At 35.1% G+C, this 20,979-nt stretch overlaps 1 protein-coding gene across 2 annotated transcripts in view; it reads right to left on the bottom strand.

The window, feature by feature from the left end:
- Nucleotides 1-20,979, bottom strand: part of LOC121324686 (neuronal PAS domain-containing protein 3-like) — a 231,108-nt gene that overhangs the window by 156,851 nt on the left and 53,278 nt on the right. For both annotated transcript variants that reach the window (XM_041266803.1, XM_041266804.1), the window contains exon 3: nt 2-246. In XM_041266803.1, the coding sequence (XP_041122737.1) occupies nt 2-246 (245 nt within the window). The remainder of the gene's footprint in view (nt 1; nt 247-20,979) is intronic.

A 20,979-nucleotide genomic window follows, 5' to 3' on the forward strand; every position in this document is an offset into this window, starting at 1 on the left:
CCTTTCACAGAGGTATTGGGTGGAGGCCCTTCCATCCTCAGGTTCCAGGGGGGATCCCCTTGATTGGCAAAGTCTCGCATTTTAAGATAGCTGATGGTGAGGCGGATGATGGAGGCCTTGTCGAGCTGGCTGGTGATGGCGCCTGGGAGCGGCAGGAGCTTCGCCAGCTCGTAGAACTCGAAGTTCTCCTTTCCACGGCGGGAGCGGGCGGCATCTCGCGACTTCTCTTTTCTCAATGCTTGCAACCTGAAACAGGAGTTAGAAGAAAATAGGCATTATCTTCATATCACCATATCATATACACCCACCCCTCACTATATAGCTCCATGCTGTACTGCAGATTCAGATATATCGCAGTCCTAGAGTTGGCTCCCCATTTTAACAACTGCGCATGCCTTAGCTGCAATATACATAGACAATTACACTTAGAATTACTGTTTGTTTTATTTTGTACTGCACATCACAAACTAAAATAAACAGAACAATTAAAAACAAAGTATCGATATTGTACTATTATCATATACACACACATTGCAGAATAACCCAAAGCAAATTAAATATCTACTTGCTGAAGCATTTTTTTAAGGAATGCACTAGCAAAAGTCACAGGGCAGTGATGTCAGCTCCCTAGCAACAAGTCTCATATGTTGTGAATGGATTCTTTCAATGCAGCGGTTGGGCATTTGAGAAAGGCGAGGAAGATTCATGAAATTAATCGGAGACTTATGGTATGGTAAGTTGATGGGAAGCAATTACCCTCTGCAGTATGAATTAAAATGGTGTGCTGCTTTTTCCCCTTTAAAAATGAAAAAGCGTGTTGCATAGAGGATTTATTTATTTAGGACCCTGAGACCCACGATAAAACAAGACAGTGGTTGTACAGTATTTGTTATTAGCCTATTTGTTTTTCTATGGGTCTCTCGCGATATCGCGGCACTCAATATATAGAGGATTTGTATTGGACACCAATACCCGCCATACATCGGGGGGGTGGAGGTGTATGTAGTCAGTTCAAGGCAGGATACACGCACATTTTCTGGGGAGTAAGGGGAAGTGGATTTTTTTCACACTTGCTGGGTTTAAAAAAAGCAAAATTCCATTCTCCAGTGCAGTTAATCCTAAACCCACCACATGTACTGAACTCCCCACAAATTTAAAATAAAAATACAAATAAAAGTAATAGAATATGAGCATGTCTCTCAAATAACAATGTATTTTTGCAGATATTGATATTTGAGAATGCTGAAGCACTCCTCCAACACATTCTTATTCGTACAGACAGAACTCTCGTCAAAGACAAAATCCATCACTAAACATTGTATGATCAATCTGTCGAGATCACTGCCTAGTAGTTGTGTAGTACAATATACAATTTCTAGTATGACACAAGTACAATTTCTAGTGACAGCCACAGTAAGTTACATACAAAATGCACAAAGCTTCATATCCCTTTCATCATCTCTAGCCGTATTGTATTATGTTAGCAATAAATCACACAGGGAGCTGAAAGTTCCCTAATAGGGGAACACTTACATTAATTTTTAAGCACACCACAAATGCAAAATCAGTTAGGAAGGATTTGAAAGATTGGGGGTTGTATGAATTATATTGGAGTAGAAATTATTAAGCAATGTTAGGCACCAGCAAATACTGTTTATTATCGGAACATATTGAACTCCAGTGTCCTAAATTGACATTTAACACAATGTGCCTTACCAATAAAACTGGAGAATTGCAGCAATGGCGTTCAGCAATCAAGCTTTAAAAAAAAAAAAAATAACCCTGTGGATTTTCAAATCAGAACATTTCTGTTGTTGTGTACACAGGCATGATCCTTCTTTTCTGATGCTGTATTCTGACATCCATAAGCCCACCTAAACGAGTTATGAATTCAAAATGTTTGCAATTTGCTGATAAAACTACAAGGCCACTGCTGGGACTTCCATATACGGGGAAAATAACCTTACCGCTTTGCTAATGCAATACTCATAGTTGTCATAATCAATTTATGTTGGCTTTTGTAAGCATCAAGTGCATAATAGGCTAATTTCACTACCAAATATAGATGCACATTTTCCCTTATATCTAAGTGGAAGATTGCTACTGTAGATCATCTTCGTAGCTACACGTCAGTAAAAATTGCAGTATTTGATGGTCTGCTGCTCACGCAATATATAAAACCAGTTGTAATGGTTGTTTGGAGGCAAACAGTAACACAGCAGCAAAATCTCATTTGTTCCACAAACTTGGAAGGCATTATGTTTAGCTGCCAAATATTTCTTGATGTGCTAGAGTTGTGTGACCTTATACCATACTTGCATCATATTTATCACTTGCTACAAGAAGCAAATACGTTTTTCTATATATGAAAGCATACACAATTTGGTCTATTTCTTAAATTACTTTTTAAGCACCTATCAACATATGGGATGAAAGTATCATGTACCGAGACATTTCTTTACTCCAAGGCCATCCTTCAGGGCTTTTGCTTTTAAAGCTAGTTTAGCAATGCAACTATAGGAAGTTTCTCTACAATTCCGATAGCCAGGTAAAAGAGGAGTACAAAACAACTGGCATTTATCCTAGAAACTCATCACTGATAATTCCATAATACTGTATATTACCAAGCAAGTCCAAATCTGGGATTATCAGTTATTATTTACTGTATGTTGCTGAAAAAGAAAATAATGAAGTCTGAATAGATTTTCTGCAGACAGAAATCTTGGGAAACACAAAAGAAACCCCTTGTCTTCTCTCTCCATGGGTATTTCCTGACAACCACCAAGCCAAAACACTGAGCCAAAGTTTTTTTCTCGTAATTCGTCTGTTTTATGTCCTTGTTTTCAGCTGCTTACTTTTTATAGCAACAGATTATTTTGCTTTCCCTTAAATTCACAGTGTGGTTTCTAAAACAAGCTGTCATATTTTAGTGGTCTGGTCTGCTTTTGTGTTCTGTACTTGATGTTGACAAAAACCCTCAGGATTGGAACCAGTGAATTCAGAATTTTAGAAGACTTCTATTGCCTTCTATTGACAATTGCCTTCTAAACACATTTTTAATTGTCAGTGGTACACAATTTGCCTAAGTGGCCGTGTAAGTTCTTCAATTGCCATCAAACGTTAGGTCAGCAAGATTTATTAATAGTGCCCCAAAGTGGTGCCAAAAAGGAATCCTCAGACTAAATGAAAGACCAATGCCTAGTAACAGAGAGTTTCTGCAAGAATCAATAATGGAAGATTTACCTTGGTGCAGCTTAACCTATTTCACACCTTAGATTTACATATACCAGATCAGCTAATCCCTTCACAATTGAACTTCTGAGAACCAAAAAATATCAATTAAAGTGTTTGAAACTTCAGCAAATTATCATTTGCAGTAATTGCTTTCATCAGGGTAGAAAAGCCAGCCAGAACAGAAATGTCACTTCAGATTAGTGTTCTCTCTCCTGAAGCTATGGATGACACTGCTGATATAGGACTAAATGCCAAGACCAATCTATTGCTTTTGTGACTCTGTTCCGAGCTGCAGTGAAAGAGGCCATTTTCCAGGCTTTACTCTTCATTATTGAAAATGCTATCTCCTTGGTAACATCATTTCATTTCTTATAAATTCTGCCAGGGTGCATTGTCCTAACAATGAAAGTTTGTGAAAAAAGAATGCTGTCAGTTTAATACAATGAATTAAGTGTGAACTCTTGGCTACCAGAAGAAAGTCAAGTGTTTTGATATGTGCAACAAAACGGCTCCATGCATGTGCTAAAATTCAGCTCGAGTTTGAATAAATTCAGAAAAGTATGGAATGTATGGTTAGAAGGCCATGACTACTTATATTATATCTTATATATATATATATATATATATATATATATATATATATCTATATATATATATATATATATATATATAATTAGTCTTCAACTTGAACGTGTTGAAAACTTTTTTTCTTATAAAAATGAAATTAGTTTTCAGAGTTATATATTATTTTAGATTATCAACAATTCCACCTTCCCATTGTCTCCGGTGTACAGTAGATAAAATAAGCATTCAATCAGACTGTGTTTGTAGGGTACAAGCAGTGCTTGCACATACATTTTAATGAGATTCTCCTGAAACTAAGAATTCAAAAGTTCTCCCATCTAAATACAGGATGCAGACTGGAAACACAGATAACTGAAAGAGTAGATAAACCATGGCAATAAGACAAACAGTAAGAGCAAAGAGGTATTTTACTATACTGCACAAATGAATTGAGCACAATATTAAAATAAATAGTTTTATATGTATTATTGTTTTTGTGAATAGCAATGCACAGCATACATTTTGTTTTCAAAGATTCTACAGACTATGTTTGCTGTGAATGTGTATTCTTTTGCATAGTAAATGTGTGCATCGTACTTTGACTAACATTTAAATTGAAAAGCACCATATAAATCTCTCTGAGAGCCAGAGGGATCTATTGCTTAAAGCTGGCACCTTCTTCCAGTCAGTGGTGTTAACTAGTGTGACTGTATTGATTTTGCTGTTAGTGTCTGATCCATACATTTTCATGACAATGGTATTTTACTGCCTTGTATTTGCATGTTTTTTTTTCTTATTTAAATACACCTGATTCCTAAAGTGTAAAAAAAAATACTTTTCAATACATTCACATATAAATAAGGATAAAAGGCCTACATTAAAGGATAGGGGATAAACATAAAACTTTGGCAACCAACTAATAAAGTACAGGCAAAAACAAAACAAAAAAAATCTATCAAGAAATACATTCTGATATACATTAACTCTAACAGCAACGGTCTGGACAATTTCACAAATAATGCCAGCAAATTGCTGGCAGGAAATAAAACAGTTTTCTGTGAGATGATAACCCTCAGGTTTGGTCAAATCACGCATTAGGACGATGTATGTTCACAATCCTTACTGGTATTTCTGCTGTGTTTAAAAAAAAAAGGTATAAACTCAGGGCTGGGCCTTTAGCATGCTTGCCATTGCTAAATAAAACTTGTATACTTATTAGAGAGAGGAGATTTAAGAAACCAATATGTACTAAAAATAGATAACGGACAAACAACTATACAACCTACAACTGACATGTCTCTCACACCAAAAGCAACAGAGCAGCAGATTGGTCTTTCCCAAGCACCTAACCTACTTTTCTTATTGCCAATCAAAATTAGAACGCAGAGTGAATACAATGGTGTGCTAATCTACTGATAATCAGGTTACTGAAATAAATGTGTTTTTGCTGAGAGTTTATTTCTTCTTATCTTGTTTTACACACCTTTCAAATAAATCATCCAGTTTATTAAACCATCTTCTGCTAAAACAAAAAAAAAATAACAAAAAATAACTTCAACTTATAATAACTGTTTTTTTTTTTTTTTTAATAGTATGTAAACATAATTCTGCTTCTGACACAACACTACAAATCAAATAGTCTTTTTTTTTCTCTCAAGAATTATGGCATAATGAATTGTTCATTCCCTTCCATTCAAAGACTATTTGAAAGTTTTGGAACACACTTGCATCCAAACATATATTTTACTGAAATTCTGCCCATTAAGGCTTATCTTATGTGTGTGTCTCTTTTTCACAGACAAATGCTTACCATCCACTTTAACCTCGTAGCGTTCCTTTGATCTTTGTCCAGCCTTTGAAATTTACTTCAGTTCTCCCCGAATCTTCGTCGGCTACTCTATTAATTTAGCAAATCATCCATGAATAGAATGTATTGACATGCTTTGTACATTTGCTTTGTATTCTTCAAAAAAAAAAGACAAAAATGATTTACTTTAAATGCCTTTCAATGTAAAATAAAGAAATCACCATAAGGAATGGTACACGTCAATAACTAATTAAAACAATTTGTTTTCATTTTGAAGAAGCCCGCTTTGTTATAATGAACAATCCTCTGCAAATTTAACAAAGAATAAATCCATTGACAACTTTCAAATTGCAATCTTGGAATATTTTATTCAAAACTAAACTGGTACATGTTAATATTCCTATATCGTTTTGTTCATTTTCAGAATCACATTTTTCAAGTAATTCCATATATGATCTTATTTGTTAAACAACCTACCTTTTTAAATTCATGCAAATCTGTTCTGATACCAAATGAACAACAGGCAATCCATGAGTCATCGTCATTTAATTCAAGCTGGCACATTTATTTTGAAGCTTACAGTTTTGAAATTACCTCTGCTACTTTATTTTGACTACATTACACTCTGAATTATCATAATTTGGAAAAATCTGATTAAGTAAGCAAGCAAGCAGTACATTCGTTTGAGTATATTTGTACCAGCAGATAAAGCTACACTAGTCAATACAAGTAAGGAATATATTGTAGGTTTTCCAAGATGGCAAAGGAAGTGGTGCCTCAGACAGCATGAGATGTCAATTGTAATGATGTTGAGATTAAAGCGCAGTAAAGACTCAATACGGTAGAAATGATGTCATGAATGAGTTTGTTTGTGATTTGTCATAGAATAAAGCACTTCAAACCAATCTGATGATCAGAAACAACAGAGAATATTAAAACAAAAGAAGATTGTACAAATGATCCCTTCAAATGTAGCTTTCTTACAGCAATACTGTAAAAAAAAAAAAAAAAAAAAAAAAAAAATCAGAATTTGGATTATATGGGTTAGTTCTTCTGCTCTAGCATCGCCGCCTGCAATAGGTTTATACTGTTTCATTATTTTTTTAGTTCTTGAAATGAGATGACACTTTGCTGTAGAAAGGACGTATGCCTGAAAGATGTTTTTTTAGGCGATACCCCACAAAGGGCCAAGTCAGTGAGCTCTGTATTAACTGTTTGTTTGTTTTTTTCAGCAGGAAGTCAATTCAGTTTCGTCAAGATGTCTGGTGACAACACTTAACAAGTGCTAATGAACTTGTAGTTTTACCCAAAGGTATTCATTAAAAACCACATCCACCGGCAACATAAGAGGAATGGATCATTGTAGGTTTTGGTTTGACCACCCAAAGAGAACCTCTCCCGCACTGATTGTGCTGTGCATCATATAGTGCAGGTGCTTGTCAGGACACAAGGTCAAGCAGCATGGGGAAAGAATTATAACTGATATCAGTGCTAAAAACACCAAGATAAAGGCAGCAAAGCCACGTGTGAGATCTGCAGACTCACAGCAAGACAGAAGTCATGACTGCCAGATGAGGTTTCATGGAAAGATAAGAACTAATAGGAAATCGATGATTTCTGCTCAAATGTTGCCACACAATAAGGAATTAAGCAATGAGGTGAGTGATTTTTCATAGAGTAATGCAGATATTTGTTTTGATGTCGGTTTCTGAAAAATTGTTCGAAATTACTTAATTTAATTTGATCACGGCAACATGATTTTAAAATAATATCACATTTGTTTTCTCAATTCTAACATAACTGAAGATGCAAATAGAAAAAAAAACAAAAAACAAAAAAAACATTTGCGTTTCTAACCCATTAACTTAATGTATTAATACAGTGTTAATAATTGACTACCACAAAGGAACAATCCGACACAAAATACACATTTAGTAAAAGTTGTTTTCAACAACTAACAAAAGTTTTTTTTTTTTTTTTTTTTTTTTTTTTTTTTTTCAATGCAAATTCCCACCAACCAGAACTTTTCATTTTCTTAATCTTCACCTGTGGTTTATTAAAGCTAATATCAAACCCATAGATGTGGTTCACCTCTTAGTGAATAAAAGTATGGGATTATCAAATAAATAAAACATGGCTTAACATTTAGGTATGTGTCCTCAAAGTCAATGCAGTTTATTGATATTTGGATTATTGTCATTGACTGGGCTCTGATTTAATCAGAGTGAATTGTGATACTGCAGGTCACAATTGAAGTCAGGAACTGAGCCAGGTTGCCACAAACTCACGTATCTTTAATTAACACTGATTGTTTTGGTGTGGCTCATGCATGATATTAGCATGATTATTATTGTGAGGACTTGAAACAACCCTAGGAAGCTCTTGAACCTGAGCTGTTCCCTTCTCAATTTACATTGTTTCCCTGGGAAAATATGTTGTTTTCTTTTAAACGCACACTTTGATACAGAAAGACAACAACAATGGAAAGTTGGCTCTACAGAATATAGGGATTAAATAAGAGAATCAAGATGTATTATATATGTAAAAAGGTTCAAATGATTTTTTTTTTAAAAACATTTCAAGACATTTATATAAATGGTAAACAACATGCAGATGACAGAATTTCTCTGGTCCTCACTTTTACAGAAAACCGAGAAAGAAACAAAAACAGTACAGCAAGACCCGTCTACAGTGGCTACTTCCAAGACCCTCACTGATATCATATACCATAGAATAGACAACAATCGAAGAGAATAAGTAGTCCACAGTGACATTCGTCCTTCTGGGGAACTTTTAAAAGGCACACACAAATATATATATATATATAGTTACTTTTAAGAAAAAAAAAACATCAGAAATGCAAACAATGCCCTTGTTCTTATGTCTATACACAGGAACAAAAAGCCTTACCTGTTGGGGCAGAACAAATAGTCACAGTATGGTATTGAACAGTCTGCTTTACACAGCTCCTTATCTACAGTAAATGGTGCCAAACAATGACTTTTGAAGCTACAGTATCAACGTCATGAAACGACTCAGGCTAGTTACATAGCTTTTTACACCAACACTAATTTCTAATGCCCATGGACAAACAGTAATTATGAAGCCAAGTGCTGAAACTGTAGTCAGGAAAAGCTGCTTCACTCTGATAAGTGACTGGAGTGGATTTGGGTTCACATGACACAATAGTATTAAAATGATGCTTTTCGAACGACTCTGGAGTTGCTGCAGTCAATGCATTGAAATAGTTCAATGAACCAGTTTTTTTGTGGCCCTGCTCGGTTTTTAGTGTCAAAGGCCTCATTTAGAGGACTGGAACGACATCATGGTGAAATTATGTCACTGCGCTGCAGCAAAACGATGCCAATATTGCAGTGGCTCCGTTCCATAATCTCCTTTCAGTATGTAATTAAGGGGCCTGTTGCAGAGTGATGGCAGCAACTCAGCTCAAAGGATCATCACTCTGCAACAAATCCAGTTACCGGTAACTGTGAATAAACTCATTCGCCGCAATACAGGTAAACCAATCGTTACCATGAAGACATGAAGCCTGAAAATCAAAACACCATTCTCTGAGATTTTCTCTCAAATGAAAAAAATAACAAAAAAGCAAATGAATATTATACAAGTAGCAAGACGCATCTTATTAGCAGGTAGAATCATTGATGTGCTCCATTGTTTTTTTTTTGTTTTGTTTAATAATTTAAAAAATACATCTTATTGGTCTCCAGATGTGCTTCCAAACGATCTAAGGTTATTGTCAGCCATTGATTTCCTCAGTTAAAAACAGACAATTGTTTTTCTCTACTGCTGCTAAAGGTGACCTAAACAGGGGTTTGGAGTGGTTGACGCATGTCTGCCTGCCTAAGTCTTCATCTATTTTTGTGGTTGTATTCCACGGTTTTCTTACTAAAATAAAAGACAACCATACCATTGGATTAAAAAATAAATAAATAAAAATCTGAAAACGACAGGTTTTTAGACATTTCTATTGACACTTTGTAATGCAAAATCAATGAAACAGTAGCCAAGTCTGTCTGTAAATGTTTTAGAATGCCACTGGCTTTTAGCAGAGCAGTATGCCAGTACTTAGGATCAATATGAAATGCCCTCTACTGTCCATACATACCTGATATTAAAAGTAGCGAGCATTAGTCATAATAACCTTGTTCATTGCTCTGCACATGCAATTGCTAAAGATTGCAGTTGCATTCCTGTCTGTGCTAAAATATAATTCTCTGACCAATCCCATTTACTGTAACACACAATCAAGTACTTCCTAGACACATGTCAAATTTGCTAAAGAATGTTTAATATTTACATTTCAAGTGCTTTCATTTTTTACTATTGCAGGATAAATTGAACAGCATCTCAGTGTGTATTAGCCCTGAAGCTACTCTAAGCTACAACTGGCTGCTCTGTAAGCAACGAAAAACAATCCCTGAAGACTCAGAAGAAATACCAAGGATTGCAGATTCCTGCTGTTTAATACAAGACAGAAGAAACAACCAAAACACCTCAGTAGTGTATATATTTCTAAAGAGACTAGGCATTCTGTAAGTCAGTGGTACTCAACTCTGATATCTGGCCTTTATTCCAACCAGATTCTAAATTAGTTGCCTCTTGGCAGATTCAATTAACTACATTAGAACCTGCTTAGAGTAAAACCTGGACTTGATTAGATCTCATGGGCCAGAGTTCACTACCACTGCTGAAGATTGTTAATGCGTTGTATTCATAATGCCCCCAACCACCCTTTAATTGCAAAAATATTGGTCATTTTATTATATTAAAAAAATGCAATCCCTGACTCGTGACACATATATTATATTCTGACCAGTTTGTGGCCCGACCCCTTCTCTCTCTTTCACACACACAAACACGTGCTTTTTAACAGTGAGAATGGAGGCTTTAATACTCAGTATTCTTCTAAATCAAAGCACTTTGCGCTCTGTAGTACCAAGCAAGGACATTTAAGTTCCTCACTAAAGATTTCCAATTAAATTCTTCAACCAACCTGAAACAGTTGGCCAGGTAGCACTAATAGATAAAGGCTTTCAAAAAAGCAAAATGAGGTGCTGTTATTGCTCCCAGCCCCTCACCCAGTGACAGTTTGAGAGGTTCTCTACTGACAGTATAATCAGTCAATTCAATCAGAGAAATTCTATAGTACAATGCTAATTTTCTTTTACTTTTTCTTTTCACTGTTAGATCAAGCCACCTGCTAAAAGCACCGATGTGGAACGGCTCAATATTAGCTCTGAAATTAGTAACAGTCTCCAGTTAAATACTTACCACATTCAGTGTGGGATAGACACTGTTAATGGCACATAAGCCCATCACCAGGGAACCACACAATTACTTCAGTGAGTCTCTATCCAAATCATTCAGACAGCTAGTTCAAATAAAAATAGAAAGCTGTTACACAGTCTCATGTTTTAAACTAGTTTTGCTGGAAAATATCACCTTCCACAACAGAGAAGGCAATACTAAAAACAAAACTAAAAACAGATGTTTACTTTTGTTCACCAAACAGTATGTGCATTACAAAGCTAAACTCAGTTGACCCAGGGGTGAAAGAACTGCCGTCTATGTTGTTTCTGATATGATACAATACATTATTTCTTCCTTCCTTAGAAACCAGATCTGGGTTTTACACATAGCAATGCACTAAAGCAGGTAGCACAGATTCCACTGGGCCAGCAAGTAGCAAACTCAGCTTGAGGCAAGACTTGGATGTAACACATTTACTGTCTCCCCATCAGGGTGTCTTGGAACACTGCTATTTTGATATCCTTTTGCTTTTTGTTTTTCACATATCTCAAAACAGAAATAAAGCACATGAAACATTATCATTGTATAGTAGGTGCTAAAGGGCTAAATGCCGTGCTCCCTCCATGTTCCACCATTCAATAACAAATTTAATTCACCATGTTGACAGTAAATTGTAAAAACCCTATATTTTCCTCTATAAAGACTCTTCACTAGTTCACTGTTTTCAATATTTCATGTCAGATAGTGAAATAAGGAGGGAGCTCTACATACAATATTGGAAAAATAACACTAATCTTGTATTGCTAACAACATCCATTATTCTACTACAAGAATTAGCAAAAACACTTTGCCTACCATGACTGTAAATACAAAATTAGAGGCATATATAAGTTAAATTACCATGCCTTATATCCACTGTATGTACTGCAGTGCCACAGTGCCAAAGCAATAAAGCAAAAGCTTGGTGACGAGACTAAAGAGATTCAACCAGTGGGCTGGTCCCTACAGCACTACTACTAATCTGTGCACCCAAGCCATTTTAAACTGTTAGTTTTTTATCATGTGACTTAACATGCGTGTTGTGCTGAAGCAATCCTTCATTATTTCTTTACTGCATGTTATACGGTATACCACATTTCGCTTTTATAAGGGCTATCTGTGTACGGTATACTGTAGTTATAGCCATGTAGACTGTGTAGACATAATAAGAAACTGTTGAGCACAACTTGACATTTTTCACTTTAATAGCTAAGAAAATCAATGTGGATTTACTCTGTATGAAAAAAAAAACCCAATAAGAACCTGGGGCCGGGAGTGTTTTTATATCTTGTCTGAATGCAGCACATTTTTAGGGAGAATGGGGGGATGGGGCACGACCATGCACAGTATTATTTGCTTCTTTTACAGCTTAATGATCTCCAGCTTCTTTTAACCTCAACAATAAACAGAGAAATGCCAGCTACTCGAGTGCATCTCTCAACCTTTATCAACTCACTTGGCTTACCCTGCTCAGCAGGAAGGTCTGTCTGCATGAGTCAGGCAGCAATGATCAAAGACATCTACAATAGACTCCGCACAGGGTCGTCAATGGACAACCTGTACAAGATTTATGTCTTAAATAATAAATGAACAAAACATCTTGAGGTAATTGGCTGTGCGAGAGTTTCACACTACGCCAGATTGCTTGTCTGTGAAGCACAAAATAAGCTTAAATAATTAATGAACAATGCAGTTGTTTGGAATTGGCCTGATTTTTACAGACTTTAAGTGCAGTTCTTATTGAGAAGATGATCATTGCGAAAAATGTGCAGCATTTAAAGCAAGAAAAAGGTTATACCATAACTACCAGTCTGGGCTTACATGTAGGCAGTAATAATAATAATCTGTGATATTTATAAATAAAGCCCACTTCTGATATCACAGATGTTCTATGTGGGAGATTTTATTGTAATTTCTGTAGTCATAGCCAAGATGTGATAGCTTTGTAAGTATTGATTTACATAAAACAATAACTGTTTAAGCAAAATGTTTTTCAACATATTTAAAAAAGCATATGGAAGTTGGTATAACCATATTTTCAATGGGTAGTCAAAAGCTGAAAAATGAAAAAAACCCACATCAAAATTAATTCCTAAATTTTAATAAAAACCTGTTTTCATACATAGTTTTTATCATATGCGTGCGTGGCTGCCATTGTATCTCAGTTTCTGTGACAATATCTGCTGCAGTATATTCATCTAATCATGTGTGAGGTCTCAACACTGGATATGTTTCATTCAGTGTGCTCCTGCATTATACTGTATGCCTGAAGAAAGTACATTAGCAAGGCAGATGAATTATCTATTATATACCTTGTATACTGTACTGGAACAACAAAAATAAGTAAGTTAAGTAAACATTAATAAATGTATATAGTAAAATAAATACATAAAAACACAATAGACTCGTGGATTAGTACACACTAGCAAATATTACTGCCTTAACCACAGTCATTTTGGGGTCAATCAACATTTGATAGCGAACAGTTCCACTTGGTATTTGACTCTGCATTACCCTGAACATGTTTGATGCACCTTTAAAAAATACTGAGGCACAGAAGACAGTTTTCCACCACATAAGGAAGTGCATCTGTGTGATAGATTGGCTAGCCTTGCCCAAGACTGCCCCTGCAGTTTGAGAATGTGTTTATCCAAGGACAAGTTATTTCACCTTCCCATCTGTCCTGCGAAATGTGTAATGTGTGAGACAGGTGGCCTGTTGGATATGTAAAGCCCTGTGGATGCAAATATGATTAAGAACTCACATTAGCTCTCATACAAATTCTATATTTAATGAAACAAAAAACTATTTAACTAACTAACTAACTAACTAACAACATAAATAAGGTGAAGACAGACTGAACTGAAATTGAAAAATGGCCTGCTGTAATTTGATGGCTTTTATTTCTGTGGCCTAGGTTTGGCAATAACCCAGGAGTGAAGTGACTCTAAATTGAAGACCAGTGGATGAAGACCTCATTCTGCTTGTCTGAATCAGAGAGGTAAAATGAGAAAGACTAAAACATTAAGTTATGACTTAATACATATACATGTAATGGCCTGTATTACAACAGTAAATAAAACCAAAAAAGTATAATCTGTTTTTGATATCCTCAAGGTTTATGCACTACTTTTGCATAGAATAATAAGATTTTAATGGCAATGCAGTTAAAATACCCTTTATCAGAAAAGTTATTTAATTTTGTTTGCTAGTTATGTCATTTTGTTTCAGCTTTACTTAAGTAAATACTTAAGTAATAAATAACTATTATTAAAGCTGTGGGTCAAAAAAGACGTGTTGTTTATTCAGCAAAAGAGTAGAAGCTGTATTTTCATGTCTCAGTCTTAAATACACATTAATACTGCAACTTTAAAGTGATCAAAATTTGACTTAAAATCTTTCTCAACAACAATGCCTTGTGTATATATAGGTATATCTTTAAACTTAGACAAAAAATGAAAAATGTAATACAACTACTATTATAACAATACTAATACTACTACTACTACTACTACTACTACTACTAATAATAATAATAATAATAATAATAATAATATAATAATATTATTATTATTATTATTATTATTATTATTATTATTATTATTATTATTATTATTATTATTATAAATACAAATATAAAAAGGTTTTTAAAATGACTAAAATCTATTTGTGCAACAAAAAGGATCATACCACAGATAACGTGAACCACGTGCATGACATCAAATAGTGCCTTTGATGAGTTATATAGAGTAATGTATAGTATGTATAGAACACTGTAGTATACATTGAATGGCTTCTGAATATGTTTTCTTTGAACTAAATCTACTCTTTCAAAAGCAAACCTCAAAAGACTCATAATAAAAATTCAGGTGACCCTCAATAGTGGCATCTGCTGTTCTTGTATTAGAGTCTGAACTCAAGAGTCCAATATCAAACCAGCACATTTACATGTAATGCAGGATCGCCACACATGTTTATTCATTATACAATGAGCCACCACTGTAAGGTGACTATCTGTCAGAAACTGGCAGGAGGCTAATTCTATAACATAGACACTGGGGCTATTCAGCTATTGTCATTTAGCACATTTTAACAGATATGGTGTTTTGTAAAAACACTATGGTCATACATTATAGATTATCCTATAAAGTCACACAGTAAACACAGTAAACATTAGTTACCACCTGGCACAAACAGAATGTCATTCATCCACATTAAAGCTCTCTCATTTCAGCTGAGTTTCTTAATCCACCCACCCTGTTTTTTTTAATGTGTAAAAGAGGGAACAAACCTTATCAGGAGATTTTTTTTTTTGTAAAACAGGAATATAAGACCTGCATTTGACGATCCTATTAAATATATTCTGCTGGTAAAAAGACTAGTTCCTAGACTTGCATTTGGAAAAATAAATTAGTTAAGTGCATATACAGTTGGTGCAACGAGTCACAAAAACATGGGGCAATAATACAATAAAGGATTTTTAATGGCCCACTCACATAAAACAGATCTAATCTCTCACTTGGTTAAAAAAAAGACCTTGTGAAAACACTACTTTCAAGATATCTCTGCATTTCAAGATTTCTGTGTTGTATGACCTTCCTTGAATCACACAGTGCTTTTGACTCTTTCTTGATTTTATCTGAATTTCATAAATTACCAATCATTTTGGAGCTGTAGTTTTGCATTACTGAGCCAAAATAAGCATGCCAGTAACTATACTGCAGTCCTATAAATGTACTGGTGTTCAAAGGCTTTTTTTGCTTGTTTGTTTTGATACATATCTAATATACTAAACAGCGTTATTATTGATTTTGTAGTTGCTTGGTGAGCCAAGAATCATAATACTGTTTTTCAATAAATATTGAAAAATAATCAATTATAATAGACCAATCTGCCTGCAATTAAGATCACAGTTGACTTCAATCACGACATGCTCTTTTCATATGCTACTTTGTATCTGTGTCCTCTGAAGTATGTACTATACTCTCCAAACCACCTAGTAAATAGTGATCCTGGCAGCTATTTGCGCTTCTGTCCATTGAATGTGTCATTCAGTCACTACACGTGCACATCTTTTTGGGGTTGTGCAGAAAAAGCGCGTATCAGTGACAGGTCCATTAAAGCTGTGGTGTCATGTTCAATGGTTATGATTCTTTGGTAGCTGCTTACTATCTTCCTTCATTGTTTAACCTGCTTCAGAAGCCAGGCCTTGAATGGCTGTATAGCTTGTTCACATTACCTAAAAGGTACTTTCAGCTACAGTCATATATACAGTCTCCCACCTGAAGTCTTCTTACCACTCTATAAACAAAATATATTCAATCCCCTGCTGCTGGGCTTCGCAATCCTGATCCTGGGGACACTCCAATGTCTTCTGGTTTTCGTTCCAAGTGAGCTCTCAATGACTTAACTATACCCTTAATTGCACTAACAATTTGCTTAATTAGACCTTTGCAATGGTTCTCGGCTCCTAAAGAGTTCAAGTTACTTATAAAATGAGCTGAAAACAAGTAAAAAGGTATAATTAAGCAAATTATTGGTGCAATTAAGGGTATAGTTAAGTAACTTAGAGCTCAGTTGGAATGCAAACCAGAAGACACAGGGGGTCCCCAGGACCAGGGTTGGGAAGCCCTGCACTACCGAATGCAGCAACAGGTGGTTCTTGCTGTCACCTGTACACGGGTTTGTAAGGTAAAAACATTCTTACCATATGTAAACTAATTATTTACAACTTTCATGGTATTACTTTGGTGGACAACTGCAGGCTGTCCTCCTGACATGGCATGTTATGCTCCTCAAACACATATTCCAGCTATGCAGATTAAGTCTAATGCTTGATTCCAGGTCTTGTCAATCACATCTGGTTATTAAAAAAAAAAAAAAAAAAAAAAAAAAAGCCTTATAAGCATGGTGTGAACCAATTAATTGCACCTGAAATACTACACTCCTGGAGTGATCACATGCTCAGTGCCAAATACTCTTGTCAATCCTGTGCTGCTGCAACAGCTGCACAATTACTGCATTCCACATCTACTAAAGACTGCTGCAATACACAATTCAAAAGAATGAATGTTGCTTTAGGCTCCCAAATTCGATATTATATAGACCAGAATGAACTTAATTTGTCTTTGATGTTTTCATTTTTCAGAAGCTGTCATTTATGTCTGTGCTCAACATTTTTGTAAAGTTCTTTATATGCTCATTATTATATAGTATGATAACAGCACTCTGAAAATCAATAGAAATGTTTACTGTAATATTGTCCGTTACATTTGATCTCACATACAGTATCAACCCAATGCAAACAATTGTCATCTGCAATGAAACCATTTGGATGTGAGCGTTCACATGCACTGTCCAAGCACTGGGAACTGTTGCTGGGTTGGGCGGAACTGAGGATGGTAAGGGCACTCGCCTGTAGAATTTAACCAAGGTCAAAGTAAGCATGAGTCATCATCTCAATGGAATCCAATAGTGTCTAAGATATATTATTTTTGTTGTGAGTGTAGAACTCCACTCATGTATACATTTTTGAGGGGGAGATTTCATATTAAAGTCAATCCTTGTGTTTGAGATCGATCATATAAAATAGACAAACTTGATAAAATGGTGGATCTTCAATGGTTTGCCACTAGGTAATACGTGTTCCTAAACTGCAAAACATGTTGGAATATGGAAATCTATAGTTTTTTAGTAACCAATTGCTTAATCACTGATTTTAAGTATTTTATATTCAGGAGTAGTAAAACATCCTAGCGTGAAACATTTGGTAAAATAGGAACTTCAATCCATTAAAATGTATTAAGTGGCGTCTAAAGTACCTCAAGAAAGACTACTGTCAGTGTCCAGTAAATTTGCTCTGTATAATTAAAAAAATTGATCCAAAATGACCAATGTTATTAACGGATTCTTCTCAAAGCTGTTGCTAGTGAACATGTGGCTTTGAGGACCTCAGTGGAAGTATTGTCCTTCAATAGCCACATGCCTCACATCAACAATAAACCTGTGGACAAGCAGGATATCGCTGTGCGTGAAGCTTCTTAGTGGACCAGTCCTCCATAGATTGCATCTTTAAAAAAGAATGAGTGCAAGCAGACAGACTACATTTTAGAGGGGATTTCTTTAGAGTGAAGACTGTGTATTCTCTAAGCAGTCCTTAAGGAAGCTCTCTCTTATAAACAAGGTGATTGTTCTACAGTAAATCTATGCAATAAATTATTAAATCCCCCTCCTCAGTTGAAGGCACAGGTAGCAAAGAACAAACTGGTAAATAACTGAAAGCCAGATGCATGCATCGGAACTGAAGTCCTATATTTTCTACAATTTAAGGAAAGTAGCTCAGGATGAAAGATCAGAGAACAAAGTTGCAACAAAGTAATGCAGACTAAAGAATCCCCACCAAATGTTCTGGACACATTTGAATTGTAAAACATACTGCATGTTCAAAATGCCCTCACATAGTCAAATGTAAAAAAAACAAAAACAAAAACAAAAAAAGGCATTAACACAGCCAGCCTAATACAGTTGTACCAATCAATAAAATCATAGTTAATATAAAATCGTTGTTAATTCACTTACATGTCCTCCAAATTAAATCTACAATACATCCCATTAGTACAAGTTTATTTATACCGCAGCATTTTAATCTTAGACAACATGCTATCTTTACTGAGTCACTGTAAATGTATCTACACAAATTCTAGCCTTTTATTATTTTTTTTTCATTTCATCCACATACTGTAGCTTTACTGTTTAATAAATGGGTGATTCCAATCCCATGAAGCATATAAAAAAGGTATTTCTCAAGCAAGGTTATATCTACCTGCTAAGAAAACATGTGTATATTCCAGCACTGAGGACCTTAACCTCCTAGAAATCCCAACATGCTCTCTGCAGCATTCTATCCATTCCAGCAAGTGCTTAAACATTAAAGTTTAATACCACACCCTCTAACCAAATGAGACAAGCAGTTTAAACTGTCAGCAGCCAAGTTTTCAGACAAAGAGTAATAGCCAACATAAAACTATTTTAGATTGATGATGTTAAATAATTGCACATATTATATTTATCCATAATTCATTTAAACTATTTTAAAACTGACCAACTGCTAGAACTTGTATGTTTCTAAAGTCAAAGCAAAGGGCGTGGTGAAGCAGCCTCTAAAATGTGAACAGAATGAGGTTTAAAAAGTGTAAGTCTTCATCTCAACATTTACACATTCTGTCCTGATTTGAAATCCCTGTAGATATAATGTATATTCTACACCATGATAAACTTCATTCAAAGTAAAAATGTAATTTGTATTTTTTTTAGCTGAATTCTGTGAATGCTTTTTATCTATTCTGACATATTAGTACATTTAAATATTTGAGAATAGCAATGTTAAATCGAACACTTCGGAACCAAACCTAAAGGGATTATTATTTAAACCCAATCAGCAGGTTTATCAAAAAGTACAAAATAATGTTTGCTTTCTGCAAAATGTATTATTTGTTGCCAGTAACAGCTTGTTTTATTATGCTTAATGAATTAAAGAGTGGGCAATTAATGAACCCTTACATAGTAGTAACATAATTCAAGTGCAGTGGGAAGGAACTGGCAATACAGAAAGATCACAAGCTTTAGGGCAGCCTTATTAGCTTATGCATGTGGCACGTGCCTTGTTATTTCTGATATGTTTGGAATGGCATGTCGCATCTAAGAACTTAGATAGTAGAATAAGAACTCAAACCATTTTATTTTATTTAGGAACAGATAGTGTAACGCCTGCATAAATAAAATCCCCATGGCAACTAAATGTGCTACACAGAAAAAAGGATTTATGTGTTTGCTGAGCTGTCTTACCCTAGAGAGATTCTTCAGGCAAATACAAGCCACCTGCCACATGTTATATTAAACTCAATCTTCAGGGCTAATTCTTTCCTTCTTTATTTTCTTTTAAATAACTGGTCAAACAAGTTTCATTGAATATCCTGTTTCTGCTTTGTTTTTCTTTAGGATGTATTAGTTATTTAAGGATAAGTGGCGCTACATTTAATTTCCAAGTGATTTGATGTACCTTTAAGTAGCAGTAGTGTGCTTTGTAGAAATCATCCTGCAATGCAACAGAGCCATGAAATTTATCTTCACAGAATTGAAGGTTTCCCTGAGAAGACCTGGGACCAAGGCAAACGTGTCAACTTGTACATCAGTTAGTGATGTAGTATCCCTGGGAAAAAGGCTGAAGGAGGTGATGTTTAATACAAATGGTTGGCATACATGTGGGAGCGAAAGGATTCAATAATGTACCAAACACCTTTTTAAAAGATGATTGTACACAGATGTGTGTGTGGTCTCTCTAGTAGTAAAATGAAAAAAAAAATCAGATGAACTGACAATTCATTTGGTAATAATGCTATTAGACACATTATTGATAACGCTTTAATAAAAGTACTTCATATTATATTGCAATAGTCTTTGCTCCAAGGTCCGAGTTCCAGATTAAAGCAACCACATCTTAGAAGAAAGCAGACAGAGAAAGAAAATGAATTGAATGACAGTGTACCCTTGCGTTAGGTTTCAGTAGTAACCATGCAGCGCCTGTGGAAAGCTCTTGGAACTTAAACGAACAGACAACTTACAACTAACGTTTGTTCCTTACATATCCACAGCTAATGACGTAAATTACACATACAGTATAGTAGGTGTCCAGTATGTAGAATAACATCTTATACCACCGCTTAACAGGTGCCAGAACCTATAAAAATCGACAGTGTGTGGAAAAACTTGTTTGAAAACATTTAGATGAGTGATTAAAAAAACAGGAAACAAAAACCCATACATATAGACAGGCAGACAGTTGCCCAAGTTGCTACACACCACATGAGGATAAAAAAGCATTAAAAAATCTACAAAGCTATCAATACCATATGGAGCTAACATACTGTACATATCATTTACTGTGAAAATTCATAAAGGCAAATGTGCAACTAGAATACACAGTCTTTTTTTTTTTTTTTTTTTTGCATTGCACAATGTGTGCTAACTTCTACAAAGTGTAAGAAACAATGAAAAAAAAAAGA

This window comes from Polyodon spathula, chromosome 12 (assembly GCF_017654505.1).
Source record: "Polyodon spathula isolate WHYD16114869_AA chromosome 12, ASM1765450v1, whole genome shotgun sequence".
Lineage (NCBI taxonomy): Eukaryota > Metazoa > Chordata > Actinopteri > Acipenseriformes > Polyodontidae > Polyodon > Polyodon spathula.